The sequence below is a fragment of the Myotis davidii genome, unplaced genomic scaffold (genome assembly GCF_000327345.1).
Source record: "Myotis davidii unplaced genomic scaffold, ASM32734v1 scaffold73, whole genome shotgun sequence".
NCBI lineage: Eukaryota > Metazoa > Chordata > Mammalia > Chiroptera > Vespertilionidae > Myotis > Myotis davidii.
In genome coordinates, this window is record NW_006286675.1 from 2663344 (window position 1) to 2686097 (window position 22754).

General features: G+C 49.5%; 2 protein-coding genes across 14 annotated transcripts; both read left to right on the forward strand.

The window, feature by feature from the left end:
• Nucleotides 1–1806: 1806 nt before the first annotated feature.
• Nucleotides 1807–15548, forward strand: BRPF1 (bromodomain and PHD finger containing 1). Of its 10 annotated transcripts, none has more exons than XM_006758235.2 (13): nt 1807–2450; nt 6018–6977; nt 7685–7847; nt 8551–8682; nt 9074–9220; nt 9993–10302; nt 11044–11367; nt 11692–11976; nt 12474–12621; nt 13193–13329; nt 13432–13550; nt 13883–14037; nt 14692–15548. In XM_006758235.2, the coding sequence occupies exons 1-13, from the start codon at nt 1852–1854 to the stop codon at nt 14873–14875; spliced, it is 3663 nt and encodes a 1220-aa protein (XP_006758298.1). In that variant the 5' UTR covers nt 1807–1851; the 3' UTR covers nt 14876–15548. The 10 variants fall into 10 exon arrangements, with proteins under 10 accessions (XP_006758298.1, XP_006758299.1, XP_006758300.1 ...); XM_006758236.2 differs by having other exon boundaries at nt 11047–11367; XM_006758237.2 differs by having other exon boundaries at nt 9074–9202.
• Nucleotides 15549–16998: 1450 nt separating this feature from the next.
• OGG1 (8-oxoguanine DNA glycosylase) lies at nt 16999–22697 on the forward strand. Of its 4 annotated transcripts, none has more exons than XM_006758242.2 (7): nt 16999–17388; nt 17708–17815; nt 18147–18394; nt 18947–19126; nt 20946–21127; nt 21926–22076; nt 22212–22606. In XM_006758242.2, exons 2-7 carry the CDS (start codon nt 17709–17711, stop codon nt 22358–22360), a joined length of 1017 nt encoding a protein of 338 aa, XP_006758305.1. In that variant the 5' UTR covers nt 16999–17388; nt 17708; the 3' UTR covers nt 22361–22606. The 4 variants fall into 4 exon arrangements, with proteins under 4 accessions (XP_006758305.1, XP_006758306.1, XP_015415843.1 ...); XM_006758243.2 differs by lacking the exon at nt 16999–17388 and having other exon boundaries at nt 17480–17815; nt 22212–22261; nt 22524–22697; XM_015560357.1 differs by lacking the exon at nt 16999–17388 and having other exon boundaries at nt 17480–17815.
• Nucleotides 22698–22754: the final 57 nt, after the last annotated feature.

The following is a 22754-nucleotide window of genomic DNA, read 5'->3' on the forward strand; positions in this document are numbered from 1 at the left end:
TGGCTAGCGGGGAAGGAGTTGAGTACTTTTGTGGGGCGCGCACTGAGCAGTCCTGCCCAGGTGCCCCTCGGGCCGCTCCACCCCCCTCCAGGCGGGAGAGCTGACAGTGCCTTCGCTCCCAGCGGGAATCCCGGGCAACAGTGTATCCTTCGTGGCTACCAGGGTCAACTTCAGGAGGGGAGCGTTGTTTAACTTGTTACACTTCGACAAAAGAGAAACCTCGCCTCATCCGGGTAGGGCTGCGGGCACCGCCTGGGCTGGGCCTGAACCTTTCGGCTCCCGCCCCCAACTTCCTCTAGCCCCCTGAGTTACGCCGCCACCCCCCTGGGCCCAGAGCCTTTCAGATCTAAGTTTTTGGCTCTCTCCCCTGTGCCTCTGCCACTGACTCCCAGCGGGACATCAGCCCGGGTCTCTGTGCTACTTCGGAAGCTGGGGAGCCAGGGCAGCAGAGCTGCAGTGTTCACCAGGGACCCATCACTGAAAGAGGAGAGCTTATTTGTGCTTCTAATTGGCCTGTATTTAAAGACACAGAAGCAGGTAGGAAGTAGAAGGGAGCTGGAGTTTAACTAATAGTTTTACTGACATGGAAGTTGGGTGCTTTGACAAAGAGAGGCTGAAGCAGCCCACTTGCTTGGTTAAGTTGCAGGAGAATAGAGGCCTAGAGGGGTCCTTGTTTGTCAGGGAGCTCAGGGTGGCACTACCTGGAATGGTGCCAAGCCCCTAGCTGAATTGTTAAACTCAACTAAGCCTGGAGAAACTGGGGCAGTCTCTGACTAAGCTGGGCTTCCTGGGGGCTGGTGCCATCTGCTGTCTCCATTCACCCAGGAACACTGGAGAGGAGAATGGGAGGGCCCTGAGGACCAGCATGGAGTTGAGTGTGCCTGGATTGTCTTGTTCCTGTTTGTACCCTTAGGACTTGGTACAGCTGCCAGGGCCAGGCCCCTAAAGACCTCAGAAATGAACTAATTCTTTCTATAATCCAGTGATTCTGCTGGATACCAGGACTAAATCATTGCTACCTATTGCAACTACTACATGGGCTAACACTAGCCTTCATCCATCTCTCTCAGCTCCAAATCTGCTGATCCCTCATTCCTCTATTCATTCAACAAGTTATTCATTCATTTGCCAAAAACTGAATGTCCACTGCATTCCAAGTACTGGGGATATAAAGGTGGGTAGGCTCTGGTGTCTGCAGTGCCTAGCTCCCAGTCTAGTGGGAGGAGACAAAGAGGTGAAAATGGAATGCTATGAAAGCAGAGTTCCCCATAGGAGAGACAAAGACATAACAGAAGTGACATTTAATCTGGGTTTTGAAGAATGAGTAGGAGCTCACCAATCAGAAAGGATGGAAGGCATTCCAATAGAGATCGTCTTGCAGGAAGGAGAGGTTATAACTTTCAGGAAATGGCAAGTTGCCTTGGATAGACAGAAACACAGCTGCAACTGGTGAAAAGAAGAGTCTGGAAAGGAGGACTAGGGCCAAACAATGAAAGGAGCACTTGAATGTCAACATAGGGAATTTGGATATTATCCTGAAGTAAGTAGGGAACATCAGAAAGCTTTTAATCATAGATTGAAATGACTGTTGCTACTTGGTAAAAACATCACTCTGGCCACATTATGCAATATTAGGCTAGAAGAGTTGAGGCATAGGGCAGAATAACCAGGCAAGAGGTGATGAGGCCCATACTGTGGCCATGATGTGGAGAAGATGGTATTTGCATATGCTGTAGAGGTGGGCTGGCCAGGATCCTTGAAGAGAGGAAGGGCTGGAGGGAGTGGGGGGAGTGGTCATAAACTCTTCCCCAGGCCTATGCTAACTTATCTGTAAATTCTAGATGTGACAGCATGGGGGTGGACTTTGACGTGAAGACTTTCTGCCACAACTTGCGGGCAACTAAGCCACCATATGAGTGCCCCGTGGAGACTTGCCGCAAGGTCTACAAGAGTTACAGTGGTATTGAGTACCACCTGTACCATTATGACCACGACAACCCACCACCCCCGCAGCAGACTCCTCTCCGTAAGCACAAGAAGAAGGGGCGCCAGTCACGCCCAGCCAACAAGCAGTCACCCAGCCCCTCAGAGGTATCACAGTCACCCAGCCGTGAGGTGATGAGCTATGCACAGGCCCAGCGCATGGTGGAGGTAGACCTGCATGGCCGCGTCCATCGCATCAGCATCTTTGACAATCTAGATGTGGTGTCAGAGGATGATGAGGCCCCCGAGGAGGCCCCTGAGAATGGCAGCAACAAAGAGAACACTGAGACGCCAGCTGTGACTCCCAAGTCAGGCAAGCATAAGAACAAGGAGAAGCGCAAGGATTCCAACCATCACCACCACCATAATGCTTCTGCCAGCACCACTCCCAAGTTGCCAGAGGTTGTATACCGGGAGCTGGAGCAAGACACCCCTGATGCCCCACCCCGGCCAACTTCCTATTACCGGTAAGGCCACCTCTGCCTCCTAACTCTGGAACACTGGTCAAGCAGGGCTCAGGAGCCGGAGAGCAGTGACAGGCAGCAGACAGGAGAATAGCAGGGATAAAGGATAGCAGGAGCACACTCAGGGCAGTAAGAGGAACAGTACTCCAGCTAATGATGGTGGCACTTACTATAACTACTCCTTCATGTTATTCTCATAACCCACTTAGGTAGGTATTGTTCTCATTCCACAGATGAGGAAACTACAGAAAGGGGGCTAGACTTACCAAAAGTCAAAGGCCTGTAGGTAGCTGAACCAGCATTCAAACCCAGGTTCTTTTGACGCCAAAGCTGCACTATTTCCACTGCATTGGAGGATCCCTTCTCTGGTTCCTGAGCCTCTCCATTCCCTCACTGTGTGACTTTGGGAAGGGCATCTGGCTCTGGTATTCTAGTGACCCCATCTGTAAAGCTGGTTTAATATGCCTCTGCTGGCTTAAAGGTAAAAGACTGGGACACTGATTTCATAAGGTCCTAAAGCAATTTGTAAATCTGCAGGGGTAATTTTCCCATTGTTCTGTTATTTAGCATGCCCATCCTTTAGCATGCCTAAGCGGTATTTCCATCAACTATATTTTGTAATCCTCCAATGGCCTTTTTATTTAGCTCTTGGTACCCCACTTCCTTCCAAAAGTTTGTCACAGTGGCTCTCTTGTTTTTTTCACAGTGGCTCTTCATAAAGTCACAGGCATAGGCTAAATTCCTTGTAAAAATGAAGGGGTGGGGCAATGTGGTCATAAAATTATATACAGAAAGCCTAGCTGAAGGACGGTACAAAACCCAAGTGTAAAAGTTACCTCTAAGAGTAGGCATCCAAGGCAAAAAAAGGCATTCTGATGAGTTAGTTAAGGAGCAATCTTTGGTGTCAACTAATCAGAAGGCCTGATTTCTGAGAAGGATTTATAAAGGTTTTTATATGAAAAAGTTTTTACCAAAAGTGCCATTCATATGATGATATACTAATGTCATAAAAGGCAAATCTCATAAAAGCAAATCTGTAGGAACCCAAGTAATTTGGCTCAGTGTGTCACTTTTTTCTCTCACCTGTTCTTGTGTTAGCCAGTCTCCTTCCTTTCTATCCAGCCCAGCTTCACCTCCTTCTGACTTTCCACTATCTCTTTTGTGTTAGACTGTCATGTCCATCCCCAGCACAGAGGCCCCTCAGGGCCTGCCCTCCCTCCTAATGGCTCCCTCCTAATGGCGCTCTTTGCTCTGATAGGCAGCTTAGCCCAGCTCATTCTGCTCCTTTTCTTCCTCCTTCCACTCTTACCTCCTGGGGATCAGGTCTGTTCTCCAGGGCAGATTCACTTTTTCCTCCTGGGGATCAGGTCTGTTCTCTATCAGTTGGAGGGAGGTATGTTGCATGTAATTTATTACTGTTGTCAGCAAAACGGCCCTAGTTTGGGAAATTATTTGCTTTCCATGTAAATTTGGGAAGAATTGAGATAATCTAATAACACCACTTTCTCTTGCTTGCATCTGAGTGCTTTCTTGAGGGGGAGTAGGAGGGTGGAGTGTCAGCTGGTGAGCCAGGAATTCTACATGACATGCAACCTACCTTATCTGCGCTGTAGCCTGTAATCTGGGTGCACTGTGGAAGTGTGTTATGCACCATCAGGTAATGTCTTGGCAGAGGAAAGTTTTGGAGCTGTTTTCAAGGTCTGGAAGGGACCATATGGTTCACACTATCTCTGAGCCACACCCTTTTTCAAGGATGAGGGCATTGTAGTCACCTTTGGGAAGAGGTAAGGGCTAAGGAATAAGTTGCTTCCTATAGACATAGCATTTAATTCTCTCTCTTCCCTTCCACCCCCAAAATACCTTTCAAATGAACAACACTGGGAACCTGTTTCTGTGTGGTAAATCAAACATGGTTCTTGCCTCTATCCTATGGAGAAGTTCAACACATAAACAGCTATAATCGAAGCAAGGTGGTTGGTCAGGGTTATACAAAAGCTAATGATAAACCTAGCATTTATTGAGTACTTACTGCATGACAGGTACTGTTCCTATGTACTTTACTTGTATTAACTCACTTAATGCTTACAATAGCTATATGAAATAAGTCCATATTAACATCACCACTTTAAGATGAAGAAACCTAGGCCCAGGGAGGCTAGCTTACTTGCCTGCTATCATATAAAGATGGCTCCAGCCCGGCCGGCATGGTTCGGTGGTTGAGTGTTGACCTATGAACCAGGAGGTCACAGTTTGATTCCTGGTCAGGGCCCATGCCCAGATTGATCCCCAGTGGGGGTTATGCAAGAGGCAGCTGATCAATGCTGCTTCTCTCATTGATGTTTCTGTCCCCCGCCCCCCCCCCGCTCCTTTCTTCCTCCCTGAAATCAATAAAAATATATTTTTAAAAGTAAAATAACATGGCTCCAGAGCCTGTTTGCCTGGCCTGCTCTAGCACCAGAGCCCCATTTCCCTTGTGGAGAGAAGAGGTGCAGCTTGCTGTGTGCCACTTGATTTAGCCCATTTAATTTTGTAATTCCATTTAATCCTGACAGCATCTTTGGGAGTAATTATTATTATCTTAATTCTATCATCAATAAAACAGGTTCAGAAAAGAGCAGTGATGCCCTGAAGGTAACAAAGTAGCAGAGCCAGATTTTTATTTTTATTTTTTTCAGAGCCAGGATTTAAATTAAGGTTTGTTAGAAGCCAACGCCCCATTCATCCTGTTGTAGCTCCCGATAGCTTTACAATACTAGAGTCTAGGTGATCCAGAACATGGTAAGGGTGTGGGGAGCCCAGTGAGTGCCCCAGGGTGGAGTCTGAATCCTAGCTTTGCCACTTCCTGGTTGTGTGACCTTTCTGTGTTGGGCAATTAATTAACTTCTCAAAGCTTGAATTTCCTCTTCTGCAAAGTAAGGGCAATAAGAACATTGACCCTATGGCTGTGGTGAAAATAAATGTGGTAATTTAGCACAATACCTGGCTCATAGTCTATCTTAACTATTCTGATTGTTATCTCCCAATGCTATCCAGAGAACAAAGACAGTACCTATAGTTTGAGGGAGCCCTGAGCTGCTGCTGGCAACAGCTGACAAGACCCACAGCAGCTCCATTCAGGACACTGCCAGCTGGTGCTAAAACAACTTACATATAATTTGCAAGTGACACCTGAGGAACTTCCTTCTTTGTACTATCATCCAGATGGGTCCTAGCTGCCCCATTTTTCTTCCCTTTAGGAATCTGATTGAGCCTCTGCACCCCAAGGGAGGCTGTGTAGCAGGTAGGACATGAGGTTTGGAGTTGGCAGACCTAATGCCACTTCCCAGCTTTACCACTTTCTCACAAGAGAGCTAGGGCAGGTGCAGTAACCTCAAAACTATGCTTCCTTTTCTGCAAAACAGGAATGATTACAGGACCTATAGTGCTTGGGGTTAAGGTAAGGATGGTATGAGACAACATATGTGAAGGTACAGGCCTGGCCTAGAGTAAATATTTGGCAAATGTAACACACTGTCTTTAAGGGAGGAAAAACTCAACTATATGATGCTGAGCTGCCTGTGTGCACTGCAGGTACATTGAGAAGTCAGCAGAGGAGCTGGATGAGGAGGTAGAGTATGACATGGATGAAGAGGACTACATCTGGCTGGATATCATGAACGAACGACGGAAGACGGAGGGTGTGAGTCCCATCCCGCAGGAGATCTTTGAGTACTTAATGGACCGGCTGGAGAAGGAGTCCTACTTTGAGAGCCACAATAAAGGCGACCCCAATGCACTAGTGGATGAGGATGCTGTGTGCTGTATCTGCAATGATGGTGAATGCCAGAACAGCAATGTCATCCTCTTTTGTGACATGTGCAACCTGGCTGTGCACCAGGAGTGCTATGGCGTCCCCTATATCCCTGAGGGCCAGTGGCTGTGCCGCCGCTGTCTACAATCACCCTCACGTGCTGTGGACTGTGCCCTGTGCCCCAATAAGGGTGGTGCCTTTAAGCAGACAGATGATGGGCGCTGGGCCCACGTGGTGTGTGCCCTGTGGATCCCTGAGGTCTGCTTTGCCAACACAGTCTTCCTGGAGCCAATCGACAGCATCGAGCACATCCCGCCAGCTCGCTGGAAACTCACCTGCTACATTTGCAAACAGCGGGGCTCAGGGGCCTGCATTCAGTGCCACAAAGCCAACTGCTACACAGCCTTCCACGTGACATGTGCCCAGCAGGCCGGCCTTTACATGAAGATGGAGCCTGTGCGGGAGACAGGTGCCAATGGCACCTCCTTCAGTGTCCGCAAAACAGCCTACTGTGACATCCATACACCCCCAGGTTCGGCTCGCCGCCTGCCTGCCCTGTCCCACAGTGAGGGTGAGGAGGAGGAGGATGAGGAGGAGGAGGAGGGTAAGAGTTGGAGTTCAGAGAAGGTCAAAAAGGCCAAGGCCAAGTCCCGGATCAAGATGAAAAAGGCACGAAAGATCCTGGCAGAGAAGAGGGCAGCAGCACCTGTGGTTTCAGTGCCCTGCATCCCACCACACAGGTATGTAGGGAGCATTGGACAGGTTGGGAAGAACAAACCCTCCTGGAGACTGATAGCCCCCTGAGTGAAGTGACAGGGTTGGGTTATCTTCTTCCTATCAGGAGCTATGTAGAAGTTTAAAAAAAAAATCCAAATGAGATTAGCTATAGCGAGTCACCTGACTCTTACATTAGGAGCCAGAAACTTCCCAGTTTTATCTGGCAAACCTAACATATATTTTAAACTGCCCTTCACTTTGATAGTGTGGTTTAAGTTAGGAAGAAACAGAATGTAATAGCTACCAGCCACAGAAGAAGAAATAGTCTGACTCTGAAAGGAGAACTAGAATGAAAAGGTGGGAAGGAAATGCTTAAGGAGTCACAGAGTAATTACTGCCACTGTGAATCCAAATGAGGGCTGTGATCAGTTATTTTTAACTCTTACTTTACCTAGTCAATTTCCTATACTGTACCTTGTAACGCTCAGTGTGAGTTGAGTATCCCAGGGTCAAATAGAGCAATCTTAGGAGCCAAACTCTCTGACCCCCTAGGGAACAGGGCAGGGTTAGGGATCTGGATTAGTGCTGGGAGCTTGGCTTCCTGTCTGCTGAGGTGCCATTGATGGCACTGTTTGCTCTTTGCCTTAAGCCCGGTGTCACAAACTTTTTGACAATAGACTAGCTAGACACCCTTGTTTTACGTAAGAAAATTTGTTATCCTGCTTCCTAGGCTCAGTAAAATTACCAACCGCCTAACAATCCAAAGGAAGAGCCAGTTCATGCAGAGGCTGCACAGCTACTGGACACTGAAGCGGCAGTCACGGAACGGGGTCCCGCTGTTACGTCGCCTGCAGACACATTTGCAGTCTCAGAGGAACTGTGACCAAGTTGGGGTACTGTGTCATATTTCCTGTGGGCTCTGGGAACTAATACCAGGGGATAAGGGTCAAGATTTGTAACTATATGTCCTAACCAGTTTGGATCAGTAGATTGAGCATCGGCCTCGGGACTGAAGGGTCCCAGGTTCGATTCCAATCAAGGGCACATGCGTAGGTTGCGGGCTTGAGTCCCAGTAGGGGGCGTGCAGGAAGCAGCCAATCAGTGATTCTCTTTCATCATTGATATTTCTATCTCTCTATCCCACTCCCTTTCTCTCTGAAATCAATAATATATATATAAAAAGATTTTTAACTATATCATCCAGTGTCTGAGAGCTTAGACTGTTCCCTTTTTTAAGCTAGCCTTCAAACCAGGCTCAGGAAGAAATTTTTTTTCTTGAGAAGGGGGATGGAAGGGAATGGCAGGGGCATGCTTCCTGGAGGGAGAACCAGGAAGAAATTCTTACAAATTATCCACTTGTAGAAGGGTACTGTTCCTATGTGTTTATTCATTTACTCAACAAGTGTACACCAAGCATTGGCACAGGGGACACCTAGGTTGAGGAGCTCCCACTTGAGCAGGCACACCTGCCAGTAAGTTCCTGTGCCCCCTCCTTTGGCTTTACCTGCCCTTAGTCCCAGTTTTCTGGGCTATCCTCTCCTCTGCCCTTTCCTCTGACTCCCTCATCATCTTCTGACTCCCTTTTTGCTTCTACAGAGAGATTCTGAGGATAAGAACTGGGCCCTCAAAGAACAGCTCAAGTCCTGGCAGCGGCTCCGGCATGACCTAGAGAGAGCTCGGCTGCTGGTAGAGCTGATTCGCAAGCGGGAAAAACTCAAAAGGGAGACGGTGAGTGCTCCTGGGCCAGCTCTGTTTTCCAGAGGAGAAAACATATGTGAGAGAAGAAAAAGCATGTGTTGTCTAGCCAGCAAGTAATAGGGTTGATGCTCAGTGTGCTCTCTGGCTCACCAGAAACAGAATGTCAGAGGAGAGAATGAATGGAACTCTTAATTATGTGATACAGGTAGCTAGTGCTGTAAGTTAAATCAAGGAAGGGAAAGGCCAGAGTAGTTGGGGAGTTTCATTGGGTGGGGCGTTGTAGAACATAGACCTGAGTGAGTACATCCAGCTGTTGGGGGTGGGAAGGAAGGCGAATTCCCAAACCAGCTTTGACCATCTCCTCAGACCTCTACCAAGGGACTGGCCTGGGCCTGGCTGATTGGGCCTTTATGTGTGTCAGATCAAGGTCCAGCAGATTGCCATGGAGATGCAGCTGACCCCTTTTCTCATCCTCCTTCGCAAAACCTTGGAGCAGCTCCAAGAGAAGGACACAGGCAACATCTTCAGCGAGCCGGTCCCTCTGTCTGAGGTAACCGAATTGGACGAAGTAAGAATCCCTTCCCCTCACTCCACCTTCTTTCTGTTCCTCTCACAGTTGGACCCCTGCTGCAGGTCTGGGCCAGGGACTAGGAGGGGACCTTGAAGAGAGGGGGTTGGTGGCTTTGGGGCTCCAGGATGAACTGGAACCACATGCATCACCTAGACTCTGTCTTGTCCCTTTCATACAAGTGCCCAGAATGGGAGGCAATCTGCACTCCCCAGAGGCAGGGACTGAGTCTGCCAAATGAATAATCACAGGGCAGGAAGACACTTTCTGGGTGCTGACCCCTAGAACGGAGACTTTAGAAGGCTCAGCACCTAAAGAACCAGCTCTGAAGCCTTAGGTTCTGATTGGCAGACTCTTCTTTCTAAAAGGTATAAAATGAGAGACCTAAGGCAGCAGCCTCCTTATAAGTCTTAATGATAAGCAAAAAAGAGCTGTAGGAAGGCAAGCTCGTATTACTTCCAGAGGACTCCCTTAGCTATTTTCTTGTTGAAGCCTCATACGGCTGTAGGAGGTGAATTTGGCAGTAATTTTATCACTTTTCCAGGCCAGGAAAAGAAGGTCCAGAGAGGTTAAGAGACTTGCCAAGATCACACAGCTTGTGACTGGTAAAGTCAAGACTGAATCCAGCTCTCTTTTCCCCTGAGCTATACGCCTACCTCTAACTGGTGGGAGGAGGTTACTGGATGCATTTCAAGGGGTAGTACTAGGGGCAGGGGTTCAGGGGGAATGAGAAGCATATCTCCACTTAGCTATACCTACCCTGTTCTCCCAGGTACCTGACTACCTAGACCACATAAAAAAGCCCATGGATTTTTTCACCATGAAGCAGAACTTGGAGGCTTATCGCTACCTGAACTTTGATGATTTTGAGGAGGACTTCAACCTCATCGTCAGCAACTGCCTCAAGTATAACGCCAAGGACACCATCTTCTACCGGGCAGCGGTGCGGCTCCGTGAGCAGGGTGGTGCTGTGCTCCGCCAGGCCCGGCGCCAGGCAGAAAAAATGGGCATTGACTTTGAGACGGGCATGCATATCCCCCACAACCTGGCTGGAGACGAGGCCCCACACCACACTGAAGATGGTGGGTGATGAGTCACATACACATAAGAGGCCAATGCTAGGGATGAACAGCTTTCCAAAAGTCCCCTCCTGGGAGCAGGCAGTGTAGGTGGGAAGCACTTAGGCTGAGCAGTGACAAGCTATCCCCAGGAAGCCAGGCTGGTGAATGGATAGCAATGCCTGTCAGTTCACATCTTGGTTCTGCTATTTTATGGCTGTTCCTGATGAGCAGCTGAAGGGAGAAGGGTTTCTTTTTCTTTTCTTTTTTAAATATATTTCTTTATTGATTTCAGAGAGGAAGGGAGAATGAGAGAGAGATAGAAACATCAATGATGAGAAACACTGATCGGCTGCCTCCTGCACGCCCCCCACCGGGGATCGAGCCCGCAACCCAGGCATGTGCCCTTGGCTGGAGTCGAACCTGGGACTCCAGTCCATAGGCTAATATCCACTGAGTCAAGCCTAGGGCTCTTTTCTTTTTATTAATATATTTTTATTGATTTCAGAGAGAAAGGGAGAGGTAGAGAGAGAGAGAAACATCAATGATGAGAGAATCATTGATCGGCTGCCTCCTGCAGGCCTCACACTGGGGACTGAGCCCACACCAGGCATGTGCCCTAACCAGGAATGGAACCGTGACCTCCTGATTGAACCGTCTAGTGACACCGACCGGGCAAGAGTGGGTTTCTTACTGCCTGTCCAGATTTAAGGGGGCCAAAGAGCTGCTCTGAATCTGACCTTTTCCCCCTATCCCCACTCCTAGCAGCAGAGGAGGAGCGGCTGGTCCTGTTGGAGAACCAGAAGCACCTGCCAGTGGAAGAGCAGCTGAAGTTGTTGCTGGAACGGTTGGATGAAGTGAATTCCAGCAAGCAGAGTGTGGGCCGCTCACGGCGCGCAAAGATGATCAAGAAAGAGATGACAGCGCTTCGGCGGAAGCTTGCCCACCAGCGGGAAACTGGAAGGGATGGGCCTGAGCGCCATGGCCCTTCCAGCCGGGGCAGCCTGACACCTCACCCAGCAGCCTGTGACAAGGATGCGCAGACAGACAGTGCCGCTGAGGAGAGCAGCAGCCAGGAGACAAGCAAAGGTCTGAACCCCATAACAAGGTGGACCCCAAAGCAAATTAGACTTTGACTCTGCAGCACACACTCAGCCCCTGCCATCCCCAAGGCAGAGGTCTTTCCTGCACAGCTAGCTGTACTTTCTCCCTCATTCCCCAATCAGGGGCCTCTTAGCTGTATCTCTGGCTATTTGTATAAGAGACACTGTTCCCAATTCCATGACCCTCAAATCATTTCCCCAACAATAGCTGGAGTATTGGACTTATACACCCAGGGCATACCCTGGATGACATCTGCCCTTCCCACATCAGGCCCCTCACCAACTTTCCTTCTCTCTTTCTCTGCTCCAGGCCTGGGTCCCAACATGTCCTCAACCCCCGCACATGAGGTGGGCAGGAGAACCTCAGTTCTGTTCTCCAAAAAGAACCCGAAGACAGCTGGACCGCCCAAGAGGCCGGGCCGGCCCCCCAAAAACCGGGAGAGCCAGATGACCCCCAGCCACGGAGGCAGTCCTGTGGGGCCCCCTCAGCTTCCCATCATGGGCTCCCTGCGTCAGCGCAAGCGGGGTAGGAGCCCCCGGCCCAGTTCGAGCTCAGACAGCGACAGTGATAAATCCACAGAAGACCCCCCAATGGGTGAGCCTCACCACCCAGTACCCCAAGAGAGTGAGCAAAGCTACCATCTTTCCCAACATAACTTCCACCTATCCCTTCATTTTCCCATAATATCTCAGAGCTAGAAGGGCCCGTAGGAATCATTTAATTCAATCCCCTCATTTTACAGACTGGGAAACTGAAACCCAAAGACACTGATCCAGCTAGATTCCCATCCAAGCCCCTCTCCATTGTATCACTTCACCTTTTCTCTTCTCATCCTCCTTGGTGATCTCCTGCCCTTTAAGCCATTTGTGTCCTAAGGTCTATAACTGCTGAGGGAAGTGTAAGGGGTGGGGCAGGGCTGTGGCCAGCTGTGGTGGACACCACCCAGAGCTAGCTCTGCTGGCCAAGGTTGGAGGAATATTCCAGCACAGAAAGGGTAGCCAAGGCTCTTAAGTACCTCTTACCCCCATGTCATCTCTGATCTACATCTTCCTGACCGATTCCTTCCCTCCTCCCCTTCCCCCCCAACCAAGACTTACCAGCCAATGGCTTCAGCAGTGGAAACCAGCCAGTCAAGAAGAGTTTCTTGGTATATCGTAATGACTGCAGCCTTCCCCGGAGCAGCTCAGACTCTGAGTCCAGCAGCAGTAGCAGCAGCAGTGCTGCCTCAGATCGGACCAGGTACCAGCCCTCCAGATCAAGGCCTGCCTCTGGGATGCCCTTCTGGATTTCCCTATGGGAAGTGGGGTGGCAGCCATCTCAGCCTAGATTAAGATGGCTCAAATCCAAGGTTCTCTGCAAAATAAATGAAATAGATGAGCGTAGCACCATAATGGATTGGAGGGAACCATACAGGGTTCAGCTGATGTTTTAGAGCAGAGGGCATAAACTCTTGCTTTGTGGCCTGGATTTGGCTTACAGACATATTTTGTTTGGCCAGCATGGTGTGTTTTTAAAAATGAATTCAGAAGTACCACATAAAATTCCCAGTTTCTGTGTTCTTTTTAAAAACTAGGTCTGGCAAATCTGGCCAGTATTGCTTTTAGACAGGGTATACATTCATCATCACCACTGCTAAACCCAGCCCACATCAGTCAAATCACTGCCAAGCCACTGAGAGCATTTGGATTTGAAAATCTTTAAGTAGTTTCTGCTTTCCAAAAATCTTAGACGCTGGGGGTTTAAAGAAGAAAGGACACCCACCATGCCATTCTCCACTCTTTGAGCTGAGCTCCCTTTGTTTTGTCTACAGCACAACACCCTCAAAACAAGGCAGGGGCAAGCCCTCCTTCTCTCGGGGCACATTCCCAGAGGACAGCAGTGAAGATACCTCAGGCACTGAGAATGAGGCCTACTCCGTGGGTACTGGCCGCGGCGTGGGCCACAGCAGTAAGTACCCTCGCCCAAGGCCAGGGATGCTGGGGCCCCAGTGTCCGGGCCTTACCAGCCCCCTGTCTGCTGATCTGCCCCCTCTCTCCCATTCCTGTGAAGTGGTAAGGAAGAGTCTGGGCCGGGGAGCTGGCTGGCTGTCAGAGGATGAGGACTCCCCGCTGGATGCTCTGGACCTTGTATGGGCCAAATGCCGAGGGTATCCATCGTACCCAGCTCTGGTAGGCTTCTTTTTTTTGTCATATCCCTTGCCTGTCAACCCCAGAACGCAGACTTAAAATTAGTAGACTTTTTCTACTCTCTGCTGAGCTGCAGAGTACAAGGGTCTTTGGCAGGTAGAGTTAGAGGTCCCTGATTAGTTTCTCCAGCTTTCCCTTTTCCTTCCCATGACCCCTTGGGCTCTGAAGTAATTCAGCATAGGAAGAAGGTCAGCATTGCAGTAGCATGATAATCTTTCCTTGTCTCTACTTCAAAGGAGTCTCCAAATTCCTAGGTAGAGTAAGCCTTGGGGAAGAGGGGACTGAACCAAACCAAGGTCTTACTATTCCTTCAGATCATTGATCCAAAGATGCCCCGGGAAGGTATGTTCCACCATGGGGTTCCCATTCCTGTGCCCCCACTAGAGGTGCTGAAACTTGGGGAGCAGATGACCCAGGAAGCCCGAGAGCATCTCTACCTCGTCCTCTTCTTTGACAACAAGCGAACCTGGTAAGGGAGGAGGGGAGCATGTGGTGACTCACAGCCACAAATACAACCCTGGAAATGGGGGCAGACTGTGAGGAAATTCCAGCAACAGACAGGCTGGGCTGTCACCAATTTGTGGGGGAGGGACTTAGGCCTTTAAGAAAAAGTCTGAGCAACTGATTGGGCACAGCTGACAAACAGCTGTGACTAGAAAACAAAGAACCATCAGTGACTGTGACAAATATGGGAGTGGCTCCCCACGCAGATCGAGGTGATTTCTATACTTAGTTTTCCCACCTCTGCCTCCATGGTGACAAGATTAGGATAAAGCAGGCATAAAGTCAGACTCTGAATCCCTCTTCTCTCTCGTTTACATAATGTAATCTTTTTGTTAACTATATGCAGAGGACTTTTAATACCAGTAAAGTCTGCCTGGAGCCTGTGGTACTATTTCAGGTTAGGTCAGGGCTCCTTTTTGCACCCATAAATACCTTGTGGTTACCGCTCAGTGTGACAGTTGACTGGGCTCTTTTATCACTGTGAACAGTTATTTGAGGGCAGGGAACCCCAGTGCCCACCAGAGCCTCGTTCTCAGGAGGTGTTTTTAAATGAGTGAGGAAGGCTGGTGCTTATTGCTCTCCCAGAGATGACTTAATTGATCCTCACTTCATCTTGTAGGCAATGGCTGCCTAGGACTAAGCTGGTTCCTCTGGGTGTGAACCAGGACCTCGACAAGGAGAAGATGCTAGAGGGCCGCAAGTCTAACATCCGCAAATCAGTGCAGATTGCCTACCATAGGGCTCTGCAACACCGCAGCAAGGTCCAGGGCGAGCAGAGCAGCGAGACCAGTGATAGTGACTGATACTGCCCAGCACAGCCCAATCTACGGTGCCCTGCCACCTCTCTCCCCTTTGCTCACTGTCCTGGAGTGGCACCGGCCTCTGCACTGACTCATTCCTGGTCTTGGGGCCAGTCTCAGGGGAAGCTGGGTGGGGGAGGTCCCTCCTGCCCTGAGTGCAGCTGGACTGTACAGAACACTCCAAGGGCCCATGGTAGCTCTGTGCAAAGAGAGGGGAGGTCCCACAGGCCAGAAAGCTCCAGACACCTCACAGCATTGCAGTGCAGGGTGGTGGGCCAAGGTTAGGACACTGCATAAAACAGGCCATCCCATCACCTCTGCCTGCTCATGCCAGGAGAATCCATAACTGCCTAGTGGCCTGAGGCCTGTGCAGGTGATATGGTGAATGGGCATCCGCCCTGCCTAACAGTGGGATTGATGTCTGTCCAGCCTGGACGAGGGGCACTAGGTGACCCCCTCCCCTGCTTTTGTAAATACTGTAATTAGTGGAGAATTTAAATTATTCTCATTTGTAACTGCGTTTCCGGTCGCGCCAGAGTCATTTGGTACTAAAAAGACTGGGGCCTGTCCCCTCTCCCCTCCTTCCCATAGATTCCCCACCTTTCAAACTGGTTTGTATTTATTTCAAAAGAAGAAAATATATTGATTCTTAGAAAATAAATTGTTTGGAATTCTTGGTTCTTGCCTTCTGCCAGGCAAAGGGAGTTTCTGTTCCCCAGGGATGGCAAATAATTGGGCCCAAGTGTTGCTGGCTGCTCTGCATATTGCATTTGTAAGACAACAGCAAAGATAATATGACAGCTCTCATTTCCCATGCACTTACTGAGTGTCAGTACCCATGCTAGCTCCTTTAGATACGGTTTCATGTAATCCTTGCATTAACTATAGGAACGGTTAATAATAGGGTGGTTATTTCTACAAAGACATAGATTTTGAAAAATTAAGTAACTTGCCTAAGTTCTCACTAGGAAGTTGCCAGAAAGCTCCAGAGACCTCACAGCAGTGTAGTGCAGGGCGGTGGGCCAAGGTTAGCACCCTGTATAAACAGGCCAGGAGAAGCCATACTGCCTAGTGGCCTGAGGCCTGTGCAGGTGGTAAGGTGAACGGGCATCCGCCTCTCAGTGGGAATGACGCTGTCCCACTAGCATCTGAACCCAGGTCTGTTGTCTGCAATTTAACCAGTACGTGCAACTGCTAGAGGAAGAGTCAGCTGCGCGTTCTTTCATGAACGTCGGATGTTTAAAGTTCTTCAAGGGTAGGATTGTCCAAGTGTTTCAGAGCCACTAGAGCTGTGACTTTCCCCTTTTTAACTGGGGACAGAGCGGGACTATAGACTGTTGCTGTTGTTCATTCATTCCCAACCCTGGCTCCTTTTCTGATTCAGACATTTTTTGAAGGAATGTCTTCCAAGTGCTAGGCACCCCTGGGCTGCTGGTGTGCCAATGGATGAAACAGTCACAGGAAGCAGATGCGGAGGGTTTGGAGCTACTGAGTGGATGTGCGAAAACAGCATGTCTGATGATACCAAGTTGCTGGTGCCCCCTGCGAGATAATGGGGGTGGGGCACAAAGAAATCAGCGGTAAATCTCGCCCTTCAGTTATCTGCAGTCTAATCATCGATAACCAAAAATCACTATGCTAGGAGGGAAAAAAAAAGGCGCCGGATAAAAGCACAGGTCTAGCTTTTTGTGACTTTCTCCAGAAGGGAAGAAATTACATCTTTGCTGGGCTCAGCCAGCCAGCCGGCCCTGGCAACCGGGCTAGGCAGACAGGCTGCCCCGCGGCCACACGCTGGCGCTTGAACTTTGAGTCGCCTTTCCCAGCCCCCGAGAAGCCCCGACACAAGCCGCATTGGACGCGGCAGTGTGAGATGGGGGAGGACGGAAGGAAAGTCCTCCCGACGAGAGAGCAGCGGAGGCAGGGACAGGAGGCCGATCTGGAGTCAGGCCTCAGAGTGAAGTCTGTGAGGATGCTTAAGACCGGCGGGCGCGGAGACACTTCCTCAGGAGACAGGCGCTGTGGAGACTCCCCACAGGGCTCGGTGGGCTGGCGTTGTGTTCGGGTCCGGGTCCGATTCTCAGTGAGGAGGAGCTCATCGGAGGAGGACTAATAAGAAGGAGCTCATCGGTAAGCGAAAAGCAGACTAGAGAGGCGCGGTGGAGAAAGGCTCTCTGAAGATGGCGGGGGATAGGTTTTGGTTGTGCGGGCCGGCAAGCCTGACGACATCAGCCAGTGAGGACCGGGGGCCTGAGGGCCCCGGCCGGTGGGGACACGCTGTCCCGCCTAATGCGGAGGAAAGGGCCAGCGGCGAGCCCAGCGCGCGCTAACCGCTGAGAGGCCTAGGGAAGGCCCGCCCAGCGCCGCCACGCCCGTTCTCATTGGTGCCTCGTATTTCCCCGCGGATTGGCTACCTCTAAAACGGACTTGAGCCCTACTTCCGGTGAGGCTTCACAGGAAAGGCCGGAAGAGTGCGCTTGCGCGCGCGTCCCAAACTACGGGCGCTTCGGGGTGCAATGGTGAGCGCGCTAGGGCCTGTGGGGCGGAAGGTTTAGGGCAGAAGGTGGGACAGAGTGGAGGGGGCGGGACTTTGGCGGGTGGTAAGGGGCGGGGCCTTCGAGGAGTGGTAGAAGGAAACTGGGCGGACCTTATACAAACATTGAGAGACGAGTATTTCGTGGATTTGGACGAGGCCTTCGGTGAGGGAGGCCTTTGGTTCGTGGTCTCTTAGTGGGCGTGGTCTGCTGGTAGCGAGTAGGTCTGGTTCTGAGTGGGCGGAGCCATTATGGGGCGGAGCCTGATACAGAAATATTAGCCTGCTCCCTTTTGCCTGGTTAGCATGGGGCATCGCACTCTGTCCTCCGTCCCGGCCCTCTGGGCCTCCATCCCCTGTCCACGCTCCGAGCTGCGCCTGGACTTGGTTCTAGCTTCTGGACAATCCTTCCGGTGAGTGACCTTAGCCTGAAGTGCAAAGTTCGGTGTGATGGAAGAAACCTCAATGTATGAAAGAGGAAATTGAGGCAGGGGTGGAGAGCTTGTTACCTTTTTTTTTTTTTTTTTTAATAGCCGGTGATTGTTGTAAGGGTGGGGAAATAGTTGGACATAATAAGCCTGTGCAGTGTTGCGAGGATCAAATGATATAATTGATGTAAAATAAAGCACTTTTACTTTACAAATGATAAATCAGTTTTATGTATGGAAAGGTTGTAGGATGGGAGGGCCCCAAAGGTTGCAAGAAGGGAAACTGAGTGCTAGGGCCCTGTGCCTGGGGTCTCAGGTGGAAGGAGCAAAACCCTGCGCACTGGAGTGGCGTGCTGGGAGACCAGGTATGGACACTGACCCAGACCGAGGAGCAGCTCTACTGCACTGTGTACCGAGGGAAAAGGGGCCAGGCTGGCAGGCCCACACCAGGAGAGCTAAAGGCCCTGCGCCAGTACTTCCAGCTGGATGTCAGCCTGGCTCAATTGTATCGCCATTGGAGTTCCAAGGACCCCCACTTCCAAAAAGTAGCTCAGAAATTCCAAGGTGAGTATAGAGCCTGGGACAGGGTTTGGGTTGGTGTCATTGTAGTTTGGTTAGGTTACTCAGTTTCACCATCTGTAAAGTGAGGATTATATATATCTACCTCATAGGATTTTATGAGGATTAAATGAGCTAATACATGTAAAGTGTTTAGAATAGTGCCTGACACATAGTTGTTATTATTACTGTTATGATTATCCTGCTGATCACCATCATGGAGTGACAGGGATATTGAGCCAAATTCTGGCTGTGGGACCTAGGGCAGGGGACATCATTCATTCTGTAAATATTACAGAGCATCTGCTATGTGACTGGGGATATAGCAGTGAACAAAGTGGACACAAATCCCCACCCTCATAGTGCTTACATTGTGGCTTGTCTGTGGAATGGGATGATGACCCAGACCTCGCAAGATGCTATGAGGAATGATGTTGCTTTCTCTAACAACTTTGTCCCTCATTCCCCTGGGAGCCTACATGCCTAGGATCTGAGAGTGAGAGGAGGCCACTCCTGACAACAGGTGCTTCTCTTACCCCCTGCCTTTCCGATCTTCAGGTGTTCGACTCCTACAACAGGATCCCATCGAGTGCCTTTTCTCCTTCATCTGTTCCTCCAACAACAACATTGCTCGCATCACTGGCATGGTGGAGCGGCTCTGCCAAGCCTTCGGACCTCGGCTCATCCAGCTTGATGATGTCACCTACCATGGCTTCCCCAGCCTGCAGGCCCTGGCTGGTGAGTCGGTGGGTGCCTGCCCCAATGCTCACTAACAGCTTTCAGAGTCTGTTCAGTTCTCCCCTGGTCCCCATCTCCCATCTCAAAGCTTCTTGCCTTCCCAAAGACTGTCCTCATCCAGAATCACCCTGCCTGGTCCGATCAGCCCTAGACATACCTCACCCTCCCTATCTGTCCCTGAAATGTCAGCACCTCACTACTCTGTTTTTTGCCCCATGGTTTCAATGCCTCATCAGAAAAACATCCATATGCAGTGTGTAATAGGTTGGGGTTAAATGCATATGCTTTTTATTTTATTTTTTTAAGAGAAAGTTTATTTAGAAAGTCACAGAGGTAGAAGTGAGCTGTAAAAGAAATGGGATCAGGAAACAAGTTACAGAGGCAAAAGAAGAACCCTCGGAGCTTCGGAGAAAGAGAGAGGCAAAGAAAATGCACGTTGGCAGATGTGGGTGAGGAAAGGCACCGGCGTGCTCCATAGAGAGAAACCTCTACACACATGTTCTGGAAAGAGAGTGCCTTAGTCTGAATCCCAACCCTGGCACTTATTTAGCCTCTCCTCTGTTTCTTCATCTGTGGAATGTGATAATAACTTATCAGAGTTGTCACAAGAGTTGAGTAAAAGAATAACACATACTGCACCTAGTACATTGTTTGGCCTATGGGAAATACGCAGAAAATTCAAGTTGCTATCTGTATAGTGAATCCAACAATTTTGTATTCAGGAACACACATTCTTTACAGCAGTCCTGTGAGGCAAGTTTTACAGAGATAAATATCTCTATTGGCAAAAGTGAGGACCAAGTTAGGGGAAGTGCTTGGGAAATGTATAGTAAGGAGACAGCCTGCCTGAAAAAAAAAAAAAAAAGAATGTTTTTGGTGCTTAGAAACCCAGTCTTGTACCTTAGCTTCCAGCTTAGTATTCATAAGAACTCAAGAAATTCATTCACCTCTTCAGGCTTCTCTTAACTTGTTTGTAGGATGGGGATAACAGTTCCTATCTAGAAGGGTGAGAGGGAATAAAGCAATCATGAAGCGGGTTTAGAGCACATGAGTTGGTGTTTCAGATCCAGCTGCAGATCCCATCTCCACCGTGTCCTTTCTTCAAGTTACTTAACCTTTTCTAAGTCATCATTTTGAAATAGGAAAAACAGCCCAGCTAGTGTTGCTCAGTGGTTGGGTGTTGACCTATGAATCAGGAGGTCAGGTTTCGATTCCTGGTCAGGGCACATGCTCAGGTTGTGTGCTTGATCCCCAGTAGGGATCATGCAGGAGGCAGCCGATCAATGATTCTCTCTTATCATTGATGTTTCTATCTCTCTCTCCCTCTCCCTTCCTCTCTGAAATCAATAAAAATATATTTTTTTAAATAGGAAAAAATATAGCACTATTATCAGGGTCCTTGAGAAAAATGAGTGTGATAATGTATCCAAAGCACTTTGTCCATATTTGATAACCAGCACTTGATCATAGAAGCTCTTGCTATTATTATGACTATATTTTAGATCATGGGTGTGAACAGCCCTTTGGAAAGGTTAAGAAATTCAGTTGGGGAGTTCCTCCAGGGCAGCAAGCCCTCCTGAGTCCCTGCTCCAGTGTCCAACACATAATAGGTGTTCAGAAAACATTTGTACAGGGGTAGAACCCAGACCTTAACCCTGTCCTTTGCACATGCAAGTATCCCAGGGTCTCCCAGAGGGTGGTGAGATGGGAGAGGGGTGCTTAGGAAAGCATTCCTGTGGGGTGGAGGGCTCACACTAGCCTGAGGACATAAAAAGATTTGAGGATGCCTGACCCTGCTCCTTTCCCCACCCTCCTACAGGGCCAGAGGTGGAGGCTAAGCTCAGGAAGCTGGGCCTTGGGTACCGTGCCCGCTATGTGAATGCCAGTGCCCGAGCCATCCTTGAAGAACAGGGGGGGTTGCCCTGGCTGCAGCAGCTGCGCAAGGCCCCCTACGAAGAGGCCCACAAGGCCCTCTGCACCCTGCCTGGAGTGGGCACCAAGGTGAGGCCTCAAAGCAGGTCGGAGCTACCCTCAGACCACTCATGTAGAGAGTAACAGAGCAGGAGACAAGGCAGGCCTGAGAGCTGGGTGCAGGCTCAGCTTCTGGAGGCAGAGCAGGAAGGAGAAATGATACAAGCAGATACTTTATTAGAGAAAATGCAAAAAGGGTATGAAGGACATTACCCTCTGAATGCATTTGTAGAAAGGCCATTTGTTCAGGTGCACGTATACACTGCTATATATATATACACAGAAATTTCCTGAAGGAATCACAGGGAACTTAATAGTGGTTACCTTTGGGAAGACACATAGGAAGGTATTTCTACTTTTATTCTTCTTGTGAATTATATGTACTTATAAAATTTTTTCTTTAATTCCAACAAGAGGATTGTGAATCCGACATTTATTGTGTTCTTCTGTAAACTTCTCTGCAGTTTTGTTTAAAGAACTTTTTTTTAATGGACTCTGAACTTCACTCTAACATTAAGTCCTTGTTTTGCTTCTTCCTAGCCCTGTAACTTGAGCCAAGTCACTTTACCTTTCAGAACCTCAGTTATCTGCAAAATGAATATAGTACCAGCTTCTTTTCAGGTTATGAGAACTTGGCCTATGTTGATATTCATGCAGTAGCACTCTCATCACATCTGTATTTAAAATTATTTAAATACAGTATCCCAGTATATAATGATTGAGACTATAGAATAATAACCTCAGAGTGGAGGAGGAAGGATAGCTGGCTTTGGGATAGAAGCAGGATGCTGCCTGAATCCTGCCATTCCTCCTCTTTTTCCCTCAAAGGTGGCCGACTGCATCTGCTTGATGGCCCTAGACAAGCCCCAGGCCGTGCCCGTGGATGTCCACGTGTGGCAGATTGCCCAACGTGACTACAATTGGCACCCCACAACAACCCAAGGCAAGGGTCCAAGCCCCCAGGCCAACAAGGAACTAGGTAAGGAGAGAGGGAGATGCCAGGGCTGGCAGTAGGCTGAGGTGGTAAAAACTTCTCACCTCTCCCTAATACCCCACCACTGTGGATGGGGAGTGGAAGGGGCCAATTTGTTTTGCCTCATTATCTCTGATTTAGGAAACTTTTTCCGGAGCTTGTGGGGACCTTATGCTGGCTGGGCCCAAGCAGTGAGTATACCTAGGCTTCCTCTCCTCCAGCCTAGACCCCATAGGACTTCTCCCCAAGCCCTGACCCGCGGACTCTTCTACTGTCTCTGCCCTAGGTGACCCTAAAGGATTCTCTACCCTCCATCCCCAGCCCTGACTCTAGTGGATTTGTGTTGCCCTGGGCCTGCTCCCCAGTAATTCCCTTTCTCCCCACACTACCACCAGCCTACCAGCCCTAAACCCAGTGTACCCTGTCCCACATAGACTCTCCCCCTGTCCCCAGGTGCTGTTCAGTGCTGACCTACGCCAGCCCGACCAAGAGCCTCCAGCAAAGCGTAGAAAGAGATCCACAGGGCCCGAAGTCTAGGTGGGGGGCACAGGACAAAGGGATTCTCCCAATACCTTTTCCCTCCATTCCCCATACTCTCCTCCATCCAGACTCATGTGGGGAAGGGGGCTCCATGCAACTACCTCAGGGACCAGATACCCTCAAACCAAGCAGTTTGCATAACAG

Excerpts from the sequence above, each read along its gene's own strand:
- BRPF1 (XM_006758232.2), top strand. The coding sequence starts at position 1,852 with ATGGGGGTGGACTTTGACGTGAAGACTTTCTGCCACAACTTGCGGGCA. Across the intron at positions 11,368-11,691 it reads CAGCCAGGAGACAAGCAAAG|GCCTGGGTCCCAACATGTCC; the intron begins GTCTGAACCCCA and ends TCTCTGCTCCAG. Across the intron at positions 11,977-12,473 it reads CACAGAAGACCCCCCAATGG|ACTTACCAGCCAATGGCTTC; the intron begins GTGAGCCTCACC and ends CCCCCAACCAAG.
- OGG1 (XM_006758242.2), top strand. The coding sequence starts at position 17,709 with ATGGGGCATCGCACTCTGTCCTCCGTCCCGGCCCTCTGGGCCTCCATC. Across the intron at positions 17,816-18,146 it reads GCTTCTGGACAATCCTTCCG|GTGGAAGGAGCAAAACCCTG; the intron begins GTGAGTGACCTT and ends CTGGGGTCTCAG. Across the intron at positions 19,127-20,945 it reads CAGCCTGCAGGCCCTGGCTG|GGCCAGAGGTGGAGGCTAAG; the intron begins GTGAGTCGGTGG and ends ACCCTCCTACAG.